Genomic DNA, 15,006 nt, shown 5'->3' with positions numbered 1-15,006 from the left:
AGAGGTGACTGCAGGTGAATCCAAACGACTGTTGGAGCTTCACACAAGTCCATTAGCTTCTTCCCCTTCCCTCAGCCTTTTCCCACAGAGATGGTAGTTACTGCCTGAAAGGCCACAATTAGAACTTCGTTCATTTATTTGAGACCTCTGACCCTTGTTAATATGCAAAATTCCTTGGGAAAGGAAACATTTGAAGCTGTTCTTAATTATCAGTATCTAAATGTCAACCAATGTCAGATCCTTTATAGAAAGGATCTTTCACTCTTTCTGGAATGAAAGAAAAACTTACAGGCAAAAATGAGAGGGTACTGTGGGTCTGGGACCAAGACTGTGTGTTTTTAAGCAGTCTACATTGGTTTTAGTTGGAACTCTGAACATCACTGATACCTAGACTCCAGTTTGGGGGTGTCTGGAAGACCCACACCGTGAGCCATCCAGTTCTCTAGTACTGTGACCATTGTATGTCAAACCTTGCCCCCCATGAAGGTGGAAATGTGGCCTTTGGAAACCATTATCACTTGGCTTTTTTTTTTTTTTTTTTTTGGTTATCCTATTTGAATGAATAACTCAAGAGTGAACTAGTTCGGCTGAAAGGACTTATTTGAGAGCTGTTTATGAATCAGGAATGGTGGTTACCATTGAAAATGTATTAATCTTAGGTTCGGCAATGAGGAAATAACATAACCTCTAGAGCTCTGGCTTCAGAAATGGCACAAAAATGGAATGGACAAATATGAAAAGTAGGTAATGGATCCACAGTGATTTAATTCTTGGTGATATTTTCATTTTATGCAAATACCAAAAGAAAAAAAAAAAAACCCTGGCTACTTGAAAGAAAAACAGGAACCAAATATTTAGTGTTTGATCAAGCAAAAATCTTTCACACATCTGCTAAGAGAATTAAAACAAATATAGATGTTAAATAAAAGGCCCAGGTACCAAAGAGCAAAATTTAATGAAAGCCAGAACTGTTAAGTATGGATTCCTGTTGAGAAAAATGTCAATCTCTTTCAGAGTTTTCCCATTGCTCTATTTTTAAGAAAAGTGTAGTAAAAATACATAATACAAGTTAACTTTTTTCTTGCTATTGTTTTCCCCGTCACCCCTCCATTGATAAAAACCTTCTTCCTCTAGAGTCTTGGACCCCACACAACATAGACCCTCGTTGTTAGCTTAGATGGTCTCTCCCTCTCAGATCATGTTACTGGTGAGCTCAGTGGCTGGAGAGGCATTTTACCAAAGGCAAAAGGTCTTTGAAGCATGTTGATAGTAATAGGGTTATTTCCAACTCCTCTGAAATGCACTCCCTAATGGTGGGTCATATCAGATTCTGCAGTGGTAGTCTACGAGCTGAAAAAAATCTGGTGGGAGGGCAGGGGATGGGGACGACATCAGCTGGCAGTAGTGAAAGGTAAAAATCCATCGTGACGGTCCTGCTTCACGTACCATGCCCACACTGACACGTGAGAGACTGGACAGCACTTGAGTTGAAAGAGTGAAGAGTTTGATTTGGGGATGGTTCTTTGCTACAGGTGTTATTAGGAGAATGGGAGACACATAGAGATGGTGGGTGTCCACTGAGAGAGTCCACAGATGAAACCAGTCATGTTGCACCTACTTGTTGGTAGGCTTCCAAACCTTTTGTTCGTCAGTTGCTAATAAACCCCTAGCAGAGAAGACTGGATAGAAGTAGGGGGTAAGGAAACAAGCCAGAACATGGTCATCAATAAAAGCTAAAGACACATGGCACACACTGAATCATGCACCTAGGAGAGTGGCTGCTGGACAGTTGGAAGCCAATTGCACCAAGAATGAGAGCTGGGATCTCCAAGAAAGCTATGTGCCAGGAACCCCACTCCCAACTAAAGTTGCAGTCAGCCTGGGCTTCTCTCCATGAACCCTGTCATTTCTCCAATCTTGCTTTAGTTCAGCTTTATAGTCACAATCATGGGCATATTGAGTCTGGTATTGGACTAATACATCCTTATTCTGTCTTAGCCAGGGGGAAGGTCAGCCTTCTTAGAAGTTGGGGTCAGTGATCTTAAGGTCCCCCAATGTCATTATCAACTTCATTCGTCTTCATGTCTTCCTTAAAGTTACTCATCCTTGGGCATTTTACTTTCTAATGTGACAGAATGTTACCTGGCCACATGCTAAAACACTTTCGAATGGACATGAAAATCCATATCCTGTAGGTCAGCAAAACCCCAAGCTTCATATTTGGTCTCTGAATCCTAGGACAGGACACACCATGAAAAGTACTCTTGCTTATGGGCTTGCATGATGCTTCCTCTTCCAAAATTCTTCCATCCTTTATTTTGTACTTAGTTTGCATAGCATTTCCTCCCATATCAAAAGCTCTGAAGAGAGGGTCTACTCCACAGTGGGGTTCCTGCTCAGATGTCAAGCAAATGAAAAGTGAAAATCATGGACAGTATCTCCCTGGCTTTCAGCTATTTCCAAGGCTATACTCGGTTCAGGAGGCCAATTCAGCTAGCAGAGTGCCTTTGGACTTGAGCATAGCAGAAAGACGTACTTCTCAGCACTGAGGATGACTCTGTGAAGACAGCATACCATCCCATCTAAAGCCTGTGGGATGGCTGTTACACATTAAAGGAAGCTTTCTTTGAGCCTCCAGCAGTAACTGCTTGTGTCCTCCTCTGACCGCACATCTGCCTTTGCCCTCTCCACCACCCTTGGTCTGAACTGCTTCTTGTCCGTGTCCTCAGCTATATCAGGGCTTAGGAAGTGCCCTTCCTGGGGAAGGCAGTCCACTCCTTCAGCAGTATGCATCCTCATCCATGGCTTGCGGCTGAGAAACGGAGGGTAACTTAGAGAGCTCCAGTGGTGAATTAGTTTGAAGGTTGCTTTTTTCCTTTTGCTTGCTTGTGTGGTAGAATGAACCTTTAATCTCCAATCCGAAAACCGAAGAGACGTGGTGGGGAAGGAGTTGGGAGTAAGAAGCCAGGAGGAGGAAGGGGCCTAACAGAACCTGCAAACCATGGGTATTAGTAAGAAAAAAAATATCACACACAATAAGACATATTAACAACCGAATAAAAGAAAACAGTCCAGTTTCCTCATTAATGTTCCCGTGACTCCGTTTCAGAGACACAGGCCTATTAGCGTTATTCCCCCCCTCAGTGCATGGCACTGTTGTTCATCATCCTCACTGAGCAAACGGAAAAGTGTGAAAGAACATCAAAAAAGGAAAAGGGACGGCAAAATGATTTTTCAATTCTTCAGGAAATTCTGTTGAATCATCTTCCTTGTGGTCATGGTGGTTGGTGGCGGTTGCGTTTCGTTTTATTGTTTTTGGCACTGAAGGGTTTGGGATGGAACTGGGGGAGCTTGAGCGTGCTCCCCAAGGGGTCTCCATCTGCTCCAGTTACAATCCCGTGGCTCCCAAGGGCATCCCTGAACTGTGGCTCATGCAGGGAATTGACTGCATGGACTTGGGGAAGTCGTGGCTGACTACCCGGCCGTTTTCTCCACTCCCGCCACCGCTGGCTCCTGCCCCACTGTTACGTGGGAGCGTCGATGTCCGTATGGCTTCATTGATGGATTGCTGTGGGATCAAACAGAAACCCTTTTTCAGGAGGACCGGGGGTTCTTCCCCAGGTCCTTGGCAGTGATTGGCAAGGAGAATGAGTCAATGCTGGCCTTAAAATCTCACCCTACTTCTCCTCCCCATCCGCCTTTTCTCCTTAACTTGAATGCTAACCTTGGCTTCCCACAAAGTCCCAAAACTGCTGAGTGGCTCTGGAGGAGTCTAATCTCCTTTCTGGATCTCTTGTTCTTTCTGTGCAGTGAGGTGTGTTGGACTGGGTGGTCACTAAGATCCTTTCTAGCTCTTATATTCTATGATTTCTAAAGATGGACTATGTCCATGGTAGTATTAAGGATAATAAATATTGCAATATTACCAAGTGGAAAAGTTGAGTAAACTTGACATTTTAGTTTTGGTTCTGACATCAACTAGTTGTATGGCCTTGCACGTACCTCCTTACCTCTCTAGACTTTTAAATCTCCATGTTTGTAAAATGTGATTATCTACGCATCTGCAGAATTTTATTAGCAAGAACAGTGCTACTGCATGAAAAATTATTTGAAATTTTTTTAAAGGAGTGTGTTATCATTAAAATTTAAAACTACCTTTGCTTTACTTCAGGAAAAATCCTATCCTACCTTTAGTAGCATGCATAATGGGAATGGAGGACTTATTTGACTAATATTCAAAATGTAATTGGAAAGAAGCATGGGCTAAGGGAAAGAATACATTCCAAAGATCATTATCTGCATATCAGCTGTTTCCCCAGCAGCACACGTATAATCTGACTTCCAGACTGACACATCAAATCAGTGCTGCTAAGCTTGGGATTTCCAGAATATTAGAATTCTAGATATGAAAAGGACTTCAGTGATCACCCTGGGATCAGACGGGTGAGGTGGAATGTTCAAGACCACAACCTGGAATTAGAACCATATATTATTAGATAAGAGGAAGGGTTCTGTTCTGAGTTCCTTTGGAGAAAGAAGCTTCATGACATGAAATCCAAACCCTTCTCTCTTCCTGTCATTTCTAATCTCCCATTAAGTGATACCATAGAATTTTTGGCTTCTTGGGGATCAACATAAAGAAGAATTATCTATGAGTTGAACGTTTTCTGAGACCAATCCTACTGATCCTTCAAGCTAATTCGGTTCTCACCTACTTCTTGAAGACATTCTAGGTTGTACTAGCAAGTATTTGGCTCCTCGCCCCCACCCAGCCTCGGTGCTCCTACATTATATGTGCTTTTATAATGGTTCTGCTTCTGCTGATGTAAGTTTTGTCTTCTTTAAGAGAGCTCTCTGGGAGAAGGCAAGGTTCATTTCTTCCCATTCCTTAGCAGTCTTCTATAGAGTCCAGTATATAGATGTTTAATAGATATTTTAAATTTGTCTTTAAAAAGCCAACCACCTTGGACCCTTCTCAAAAAGTTTATGTGCTTTCTCCTTTGCATATTGCTATGATTCTAGCCATCAGAGAAGTCAGTCAATCTCTGGTGGCCAGACAGACTTAAACAGCAGTTTGACCTAATTTTTGTTTCTATTGTACTATGCTGAGAGTCTCCTCTTACTACCGGCTGTTCTGATAATGTTTTTAAGGGTTCTTTTTGAAATTCCTGATTCAGACAGATTTGCCCCAAAGGATGCTCTGCCCATACTGGCTCTGCCTTCTCAAACCTCCAGTCTTGATTTATTTACATTCTGTTTTCATTGTCTTCCACTCAAAAGGAAGTATGACCTTGATTGCATTCTTCTAAGTGAAGGCCAAATAAATATGACTGTGATGCTCTATGGGGGAAAGGTGAAAAGAAAACCCAAGGAATTAATGGTTACTGGTTCTCACTTGTGTGTGAGGGAAGTATGGAACCTTCTGTGGATTAGCCTGGAATGTTTATCTTCTATGATTTTTTTTTTCTGCTACATCCCTTTATTAGAAAATAAAGTTTAAAGCTCACACAGATCACCTCGGGCTTTGTTTTTCAAAAGGTCTCATATATACCCATAATATTTCATTGCAATTGGTGGTATTTGATGAATTTATCTTAAAGGAGAAGATTGGTGGCAGATTAGTATTGGTCTGATATAACTTAGCCGGGCATGTAGCTAAAACCCTCCAAACTTACACCACTCAGAAGTGGTTTTCCAGGAAGCTGAGGGCTTCTCTGTGGTCAATGACTCCATCCTCCCATCGACAATGAGTGCTACCTTCTTACTGGCTTCCTTTCTAAAACATTTATGGGATCTTAGGAGAAGAGATGAATAGAGTCAAAACTTGGGAGTGGAAAGCAATGCTAAAAATGACTAAATCATTAATTCCCAGATTTGACTGCACATTGGAGTTCTCTGGGGGGTTCTGAGGGAAACACATTGATGTCTGAGACATACCCTCCAAGGTGCTGACTTACTAAGTGTAGTGTACGGCCTGGCCTGAACATCTGGATTTTTGAAAACTCTTCAGGTAATTCTAATATGCAAGCAAGGTTGGTATTTATATCCTTCACTCTACAGAGAAACTGAGGACTTATGATTGACTGATTTAAGGTTAGAGTTATCTGTCCCCTAAAGTCAAAGCAGATGATGTCCTAACTGTGCCCCCTGTAGCTAAGCTGTCACAGGCTCATATCATTCTTCCCCTTGCTTCTGCGAAATGCAGTTCTCCCTTGTCCATCCTTGACGTACCAGCCATTCTTAAAGTTCATCTTTACAGTATGTTTGAAGCTGATGCTCAGGGAGAAAAGTGTGAGTCAAAAGTCCAGCCTCAAAGTCCCCCAAGTTGTCTCTTCAGAGACTCATTTTTCTGTGATTATATCCTAACTTTTCAACCAGTTGCTTTTCTAAGAAAAGTCTCCCAGCCACTGCCCATCCTAGAACACCCTAATGAGAGCTCAGACCTTAGTGATGACCTCCTACTAGCACACGTGCTATGAGCCAGAGTGACCACCCGGTGCGGAGGATGCACCCCACATTCCAAGTCTCCCAGCTGGTTGATGATTCCAGGGAAGCATGCAAACCTCAGCTGCCGTGGCTTAACCACAGCTTGTGTCATACACACAAATGTTTCTACAGGGAGCTAAGTTTTAGTTTAGTTTTAGTTTCTACAGGGAGCTAAGTGGGCAGTAATATAGACCCTGGTTATCTTTGATAACAGCTAAGGACTCAGTTCTGGTCTTTTTCCCCAGGTAGAGGAGAAGCACTGAGGATCTGAGACTTCAGTCTGGACTGTGTCTTGGGTTGTGTATTTTTGCTACTATATGACCATTCAGATTCTGCTCAATGGAAAAGTTGTCTGAAGTCCCTCCCTGAGTCCCCAACTCTCATGTTCTTCCCACAGTCTTCCTGGGCCCTGGTCATCCTGGACTTCTTCCCATTTCTGGGCAAAAGTTGTAGTCTTTGGGTCTCTGATACATGTGCATCCTTTGCAGGCAACTCTTTCCCCCTGGTTAATTCCTTCCACATTTCAACTCTGCTGGACATCAGTTTCTCAGGGGAACCCCTGTGACCTGTCCCAACCCTCAATCCCTGATCAGGACTTGACAGCGCCAGCATTTTTGTTCAAACCCTCATTGAACATGTAAACGTGTACATATTTTTTTCTGTCTTCCCATCACACTTGTAGTTTCCTGAGAACAGAAGCTATGTCTGTTTTGTTCCTGACTGTGTCCCCAGTGCTGAGCAATGCCTAGCATACAGTGGTGCTCGGTATGTCTTTGTGGAAGGAATGCCTCCAGGGTGCCTTCCCACTCTGCCTGTGACACCTGCTGTGTGTCTTGCTTGTGTGACTTGTCAAAAGGGAAAGGGACTCAACAACACACAGGCAAAAGATGACCTATAATGGATGGCCTCAACAACTGCATGAGGAAAACCTAAGGATAGGGCTGCATCTTATTTGTCTATTCACTGTGACTGCTGCTGGAGGAGACACATAGTAGGTATTCCTGTGTTGGAAGTCCAATTCTGTTTGTCCAGCTGCTAGCTTGTGTGACCTTCCTAGGACAAGCTCCTTAGCTTCTCTGAACCCCTATTTCTTCATCTGTAGAACTGCAAGCCCAACACGTTACTGGGCTAATAAAACTGTATATAGGGGCACCTGGGTGGCTCAATGGGTTAAAGCCTCTGCCTTCATCTCAGGTCATGATCCCAGGGTCCTGGGATTGAGCCCCACATGGGGCTCTCTGCTCAGTGGGAAGCCTGCTTCCCCCTCTCTCTCTGCCTTCCTCTCTGCAGAAGAAATAAAATCTTAAAAAAATAAATCTTAAAATAAAATCTTAAAAAAATGTATATAAAGCACTCTGAACATGGAAGTTACTAAAAACATGTCTTCTTCCTGTCTTTTCCTCCTTCTTCCCCTTTTCTACTCCCTTCCTTTCTTTTTTCTCTCTTCCATGCACAGCGAGGAAGGGCTCCCTAACTACTGTTGAGAAATTAGGGCTTGGCCCTGAACTATGTTTAGAGGCTCAAAGCCTTAAAGTTGGCCAAACACTGTGATCAAGGAAAGGAATAAGAGGGAAGGTTCTTTTTTTTTTTTTTTTTTTTTTAACATTTGTGCAAGGTTCTGACTAAAGGCCCATGACACTGTTAACAGGGCCATTTGTGTGAGATGGAGACCCCATGTCTGTAAAGAGTTAACTGCCTCTGGGTAAGGCTAATCACAGAATAATAAAGAAAATTGCAAAGCTGTGAAGTCGGAGAGGCAAGTAGATGGTATTTTACTTTTCTCCTTTGGATAAGAGAGAAGTTGATGGAGCTTCAAAAATGAAGGGTTGGGTTGACCAATAAAGACAGTAGAAGCATCTTTTCTGCATCTCTTTGGAAGACTAAAAATTCTATGAGGAGCCTTGGTGAATTGGGCTGAAATTGTGCCAACCAGTGGAATTAACTATCAAAGATCATGGCGGAAGACCTTGGATGAATGATTCTAAGAGATCCTGGCATTGGTTTCTGAGAAATTCAACATCTTTGTAAAGGGGAGGGTACCAATGTCCCCAAGAAGTTCTGACCTGACTCAGTGGCTTCCTCTAAGTATTGTCTTAACCTGAATGTTGTGACTTCGGTGGTAAAAGTCATTTGTCTAGTTTTAAGAGGATCCTAGTCTTGAGCCACCCTGGTACCATTACCTGACACCGACCATGATTAGTGGGACATGGTAATCCCATAGAAAGGGCCAGAAGTCTAAGCACTTCCTGCTTGGTGGATGCCCACTCTCATCAGATTTTATGAGCACAGATGGAGCCAGAACGAGCTAGGATGATGTTGTCTGTGCTTCTAGGCTGGGTGGTCTTGATGGTTGTAGTTGCTTACTCAGCAGTTCTCCTACATGAATCACCTCAGCCTTGAGATTTTCTCTTTAGGGTACAATTCCACATTAATTTTACTAATAGTTATCCTATGTGTGTGGGATGTCCAAAGAGAAATTAGACACAGCTTCTTACCTTCAGTAACTTACAAACTATATAGCTCAAAAAACCTAGGACCTGTAAGTAGGGGCAATAAAAGAAGTTTTAAAAAGACTGTGGCTGGTCATTAATAGGAAATATTATAAATCCTAGTTATCATTGTTAGCATTGTTATTTACTGAGAGCTTATCATTACTCAGGCATTTTGCCAACCCCTTTGTATTTTTCAAAGAAAGCTCACACAATTTTAGGAGATATGTATTGCCACTAGCCCCATTTTGCAGAAAATGAGGCTCGGAGAGCTACTGGAACTTGTCCCAGATGACACAGTTAACAAATGAAGCAGGCAGGGTTTATGCTCAGACACTCAGTCTCTATAGAGTCCGTGCTTCAGACCACCACATGCACTGTGCTCTAGGGAGGCAGTGAGAAGGAGATACTGCATTGTGGACTGGGCCAATCCTGGGCCCTTGGTTTGGGTCACAGTCTATGTGGAAGGTTTTGGAGGGTTGTAAAGAGTGTAGCCCACCTAGCTCTTTCTCTGTTCCACTCTGCCTCCAGAGTGGCCTTTCCTCACTTTGGAGGGTAAGATATGAGAATATTTAGGTTGAGGTTTTAGATGGAATGGGCAAAGAAATCTTTGTTTAGGTTCTAGGAGACCTCGTTGTGTTTGTCAAGCTTCTTGGAGGTCTACCCTGGGTTTAGAATTTGAGGCCCATGCTTTTGCTCTGCTTTGTCCTTTCTGAGAAGACCTGGTAGTGGGTGAGCTGGTCAAGGGCAGGAATGAGGTGTTCCTAGGTCCCCTGGTTAAAAACCATCATACTACCATCCCTTAATTGTTCCATTGTTATTGTATCTTAGTTAAATTGCCTTTTAAATGGACCCTGTGGGCAGAAGATGGAGAGAGAGATTAGCCTGCATTAAGGCACATGGGTGGGAAGCATGAGGTGGGTGGCTGTTGTGCGTAGTATGTAAGGAAAGCAGATTGTTGGGGAGGGGAAAGTAGGCTGGAACCATGATGTGGAAACGTTGAATGCCAGGACAGAAGGTCTGAATGGCAGGACATAAGGCGCTCCTCCTCCAACTCCACTCTCTGTGTACAGAACCGAATATAGAGTTTCCAAACAGGGGAAGCAAGTGTCCAGCCATGTCTTCTCCAAGAGTGACCCTGGAGATATGTGTAGGGCTGTTGCCCCAAGGCAGGGAGAGGCTAGGCAGGAGGCTGTAGTCGTGAATCCGCAGTAGGTGTACTGAGCTTCTATGGACTTCTTAGGGCCCATTCTAGGAGAGCAAATCCTACCAGTGAATCTTCCTAGTCTAGTCAAGCCAATGTCACAGCCCTAGGGGTATGTTGCTCAGAGTGACTGTGTTTTCTCTCTACCGTCATTGGTCTGAGTCCCACTCATCTTTCCTCTTAATTTTTGCCTCATCCCGGAAGCCTTCTCTAATTCCCTCCTCTGTATTCCTATTGACCTTCCTATTTATAAGTTGCTTCACTGAGTAATTTTTCTGTGTGGTTTTTTGTTGAAAGTGCCGATGGTCACAGATCGCATCTCCGTCCTGTCTCGTCGTGATGTCTTGCTCATGGTGTTGCTCACATAATTCATACTTGCAGAAATATTTTCTTATTGAAGCTAAGTGAGGAAGTGTGAGGGGTCTTGAAGGCCTTTTTTTCTAAACTCTCTTTGAGGACTGGAATCTCTGTCCTCCCCAAGGGTTACTCTTCCTCTACTTGTACACCTCCTGTGATGGGATGCTTGCTATTTAGTGGGACAGTCCATCCCATTTTGTGGTGGCTTTGAAAGAAAAGTTGATCTCACTGGGTTAACATCTGTTCTCCATAGCTTTTCGTCATTAGTTCTGGTACACTTTTGGACCCCATAGAACTCGTCTATTTTTTTCTACCTGAAAAGTCTTCATATTTTTATAGACAGGTCTCATATCCTTCCTAATTCTTCTCTTCTCTGGTTATATGCCTTCAGCTATATTTGATGTGGTTTGGGGTCATCTAGCTAATTTGCTTAATCTTCTTTGCCAAAATCTGTATCACAGTTCAGTGGCTAAGAAAAGACCCAATTCACTAAGCATGGCAAGATTATCTATCTTGCAGAAGGTAGATACACCTCTTCCCCTATTTTGGGAGCTATACTTCTGTTAATGCAGCCTCAGGGAGAATCTACTTCTGTTGCAGCCACTCTTGCCTCACACTGTGTTGACTGTCCACTTGGACTCCTAAGTTTTAAACTCACCACCCCATCTCTGGCGGCTGCAGTGCTTTCCCAGACCTGACACATCCCATTTTCCTTCCTTTCTCATAAGCTGTCCTCTTTCTTGTCACCTTCCTCATCACAGATTTCTGCCCTTTGCCTCAAACGGACCTCAACCTCCCATCACTCCCCACCCTTTCTAGTACAGGGACTCCCAGGAAACCCAGTGATATCACAGAATGGGGTAGGAAAAAGGCCTGGGGAGACGATGCCACCTTCATCCGCTTGGATTCGCTACGGGATTTGTAGCAGAACTCGATTAAGGCAACCAGCATGGCTAGTCCAAGTCCCCCGATCAGGATGTAGAACACGCCTGCCACATTGCTGAGGCTCAGGGCGCTCGTCTTGTCCTAGGAAGAGGAGGAGGGAAGGGGGGAGGGGAAAGAGCAAAGTGAGCCAGAAGGCTAGAGAGCATCTAAGCAACAGCATTTGTACACACAGACACTCAACCCCATCACCCTTTTTAACCTTCAAAATAATCGGAGAGGCTTTTTATTCATTGACAGAGAGCTGAATACCCCTAGGAGAAGTGTGTGTGTGTGTGTGTGTAACAATATCCCAAAGCATCCCTGATTATATTTAATTTATAATTACATTTCCCTCCCTCCTCAGTGCCTGTTCTGGGGCAGGAGACACCACAAATTCAGGGCAGATTCTGTCAAAATCTGCATCCTTGAGCTTATTACCCTATTCTTTCAGACAACGTGTGCCTTCCTTTTCAGCTCAGTTCCTGTCCCCAAGCCTTCTGTTGTGCAAAGACTCAGCTTTGCCTGTTGTTTATGTCTCGGAGTGTTTTTCTGAGTTGGCACTTAAAATGAACTTTTCCCTAGATGTACCTATAATTTCAATTTAATAAGGCAGTCGTCCCCCACATAATAAAGACCAATCAATATATACCTTTAACTTACTGATCTGAGGCCCGTCTAAGGACAAAGGAAACTGGGGGGCTTGGAACAGTAAAATGGCCCTGAGATAGAAAAATGGCTCTGTTAAATCCTAATAATTATGCTTAATTGGTGTCATTTTTCTGTTGGAGGTGTTTGCTAAAAGACACTGTAGGCAGATGCAGGTAGCTGAATTTAGAAATCTCTGTTCCCTCTGGTAAAAGATCTTGCACTTGTTCTGGATGAGCAGAATTGTGGAGCAGAAGTGTTTAATTCCTAGGGCTGGAGAACAAGTTCCCATCTCCAGGAGTTGGTGGACAGAGCTCACTTTGTGGAGCCTGAGAAAGACCATCAGTCTGCTGAGACTGACCCTGCATTCTGTCACCTCCAGTTGGGTTCAAAACTGGGAGACTGAGGGGACTGGGGACTGTTCCCAAGTGGTAAGAACAACTGAAGGAAACTGGTGGTCATGGTGGGAATACCAGCTCAGAGAGTGGGGAAACCGCTCAATAACATTCTTGACATGGGCAAGTGAACATCTTTAATTTATATCTTTAACTCTTGGAAGAATACTCATCCTCAGATGTCATGGTGGCACTAACATCTTTGCTTATATTGTTTGCAGATACAACAAGTTTCTCATTGAGTTAAAACAAAATGCACACCTCCACTGGCACAGATACCCGCCACGGTTGGTTAGTTGGTGGCACAGGATAGGATATAGCTTTTAGGTCTCTGCATGGGCTCTTTTTCAAGTGAGGAGGGAGGCAAGTCCCACAAAGGGTGAACAGTCTTGCCCCAGGGACTCCTTTGACATCTGCCTATTGGAATCTGGACATGTGAAAAGGGTTTTGTTAATGACTAAGTCAGTGGGCTCTCCCCTAGTTCTACTTGGTGCATTGTACAGGATTCAGCAGGGCTGGGCTTGGGGACCACAGCTGGCAAATAGCAGCATGCCTTCTCACCCCAGAAGCAGCCTTGGCTAGCAGAGCTGTAGGATTATCTAAAGCACACCCCTTTGGTGGCTTCCTGTATTGCTAAAGCAGATGGCTCTTGAATATGGGTTACACTTGGCAAGGCATATCCTGGCTTGGGAAGCAATGGAAATGATTATTCCAAGGGGTAGAATTTCTCCTGCTCTGGTATAATGGCCTGATAAGGGATATGTGCAAAAATGAGTTTGGTGCTTGGTTCAAGAGTTGGCGGAACAAGTAAATTCCCACTTGGCGTTATTTTTCAGAACACTCAAAATGTCTCCCTGTTAGTGGTTCAGGAAGTCTGCCATTCTGCTTCTGGAGAGTCATGCTTCGGAGGCCTTGGAGGATTTATGGTTAGTAGAAGTTCTAATAAAATTCTTCTGCATGGAACAAAAGAAGTAAAAAAAACCACAAAAAACCCAATGACCAGGCTCTTCTGTGTGGACAGGGCTAGGAATGTGGTGGGGAGGCATGTTAATGCATCACCAGTTCACTCCTTAAAAAAGAGTAGTAGACAGTGAGGCTCCGAGGGAGTGGATGGGGAATAGGCTTGGGGGAAGGTGGTACACAAAAAGCTAGGAGAAGAGAAATGAGGTCCTTCACATGTTGATCAGACTTTCAGTAACTGTAGTACAACTTGCTTCCTTGGTCACCAACACTTTCTGTTTTCTTCCTCATGGGTTTTTTCAAGTTCAGGTTGAGGATTGCCTTCAAGGATAACGGAGTGGAAGACTTTGTTTGTTTGTTTGTTACTATCTTCAAAAAACCCCTAAGAGGGCATCTACCTCCTTGACCATAGATGGCGGGATGTCTACTTCTGGTATGCCTGGGAAGGAAGCAGTCAGTTCTTCATATGAAAGTAGGGAGAGGGGCATATTCTATGTAACCATTGAAGAAGGAACATCTAGTGACCAAGTATCTTACTGTGTCTGAGGTGGAGAGCATCCTTCACTTCTGAAGGTCTCTGGCCCATAGAGGTGGCAATATACGTGTGTTGGGAGACACATCCCATACAAACAAAGAGGGCAGCCAGATGGTATGGGGACAGCCACCTCTTGCAGGACACACAGTGCCAAAATAATTCTTTAGTGGTAGGGATGAGGGAAGACCTCTGGAATCAAGGGGGCATGTGGACCCTATCACTACCAATATCAGAAAGCACACTTGGACGCAGCCTAACTATCTAAAGCTGCTGTACTCTGATAGGGTGGGGAAAGAGATGCTAGGGTTGCTCTCTTCTTAACTCACATAGTTGAGGAGTTTACTTTTAGGCAAGGTTTTATGGTTTCCCTTATGCGTGCTATTTGCTTTTTAAGAATGCTAACTTTGATTTTTTTTTTTTTAAAGGGGCCTAAGGCCATGGTCTACTGTTCAGTAGCTATTACTGACTCTCTCGGACTCACTCTCAGAATATGATGGGCTATCTAGGGGCAGGGTTAAACATCCATTTAAGTACCAGAGCTCTGATTCCTCCTCTGGCCCATAGCGTCCATATAAGAGGACACGTGTCCTTGTGGACTTGTGTTCATGTTTCCTGGGCAAACAGCAAGCTTCCCAGCTGTGGCAAGGGAGAGGGGAAAGATAGAACCTGAGTCTTCTGAGCACCCTTCTGGAGGACGCCATTCTCCTCCCATGCCATAACAGCTGTGCTCCCAAAAGCCAGGCAGCTTGTTGGTGGGAGTAAAAAAGTCACAACTTGTCTTCTGCCAGGAGGGAGAGAAAAGAGTGACAGCACTGAGAAGAATGACAGGTGAAAAGAAAAACAAAACAAAAAAATCCATCTTTCAGAATTGTTGGGCTAGTCATCTTGGTGATGACCACCCCCTGCCCAGTCTGTCCCTCTTAGCCTGTTGTGTTGAATTGCCATCTCCCCCATGTGGAAGGGAGATGTTTTATTTTTTCACATTTTTTCTTCCTCTTCCCACATAATGGG

At 43.8% G+C, this 15,006-nt stretch overlaps 1 protein-coding gene across 2 annotated transcripts in view; it reads right to left on the bottom strand.

Annotated features, from left to right (window-relative positions):
- Positions 1–745: 745 nt before the first annotated feature.
- The window catches only part of GRIA1 (glutamate ionotropic receptor AMPA type subunit 1), a 306,263-nt gene continuing 292,002 nt past the window's right edge, over positions 746–15,006 (bottom strand). For both annotated transcript variants that reach the window (XM_004737770.3, XM_004737769.3), the window contains exons 15-16: positions 11,428–11,562; positions 746–3,589 (exon numbers count right to left, since the gene is read on the bottom strand). In XM_004737770.3, the coding sequence (XP_004737827.1) occupies positions 3,389–3,589; positions 11,428–11,562 (336 nt within the window). In that variant the 3' untranslated portion in view covers positions 746–3,388. The remainder of the gene's footprint in view (positions 3,590–11,427; positions 11,563–15,006) is intronic.

The sequence above is a fragment of the Mustela putorius genome, unplaced genomic scaffold (assembly GCF_011764305.1).
Source record: "Mustela putorius furo isolate JIRA1106 unplaced genomic scaffold, ASM1176430v1.1 tig00000407_pilon_pilon_pilon, whole genome shotgun sequence".
NCBI classification, from domain to species: Eukaryota; Metazoa; Chordata; class Mammalia; order Carnivora; family Mustelidae; genus Mustela; species Mustela putorius.
The sequence above is the reverse complement of the archived record's forward strand: the minus strand, read 5'-3'. Positions and strand labels throughout refer to the sequence as shown.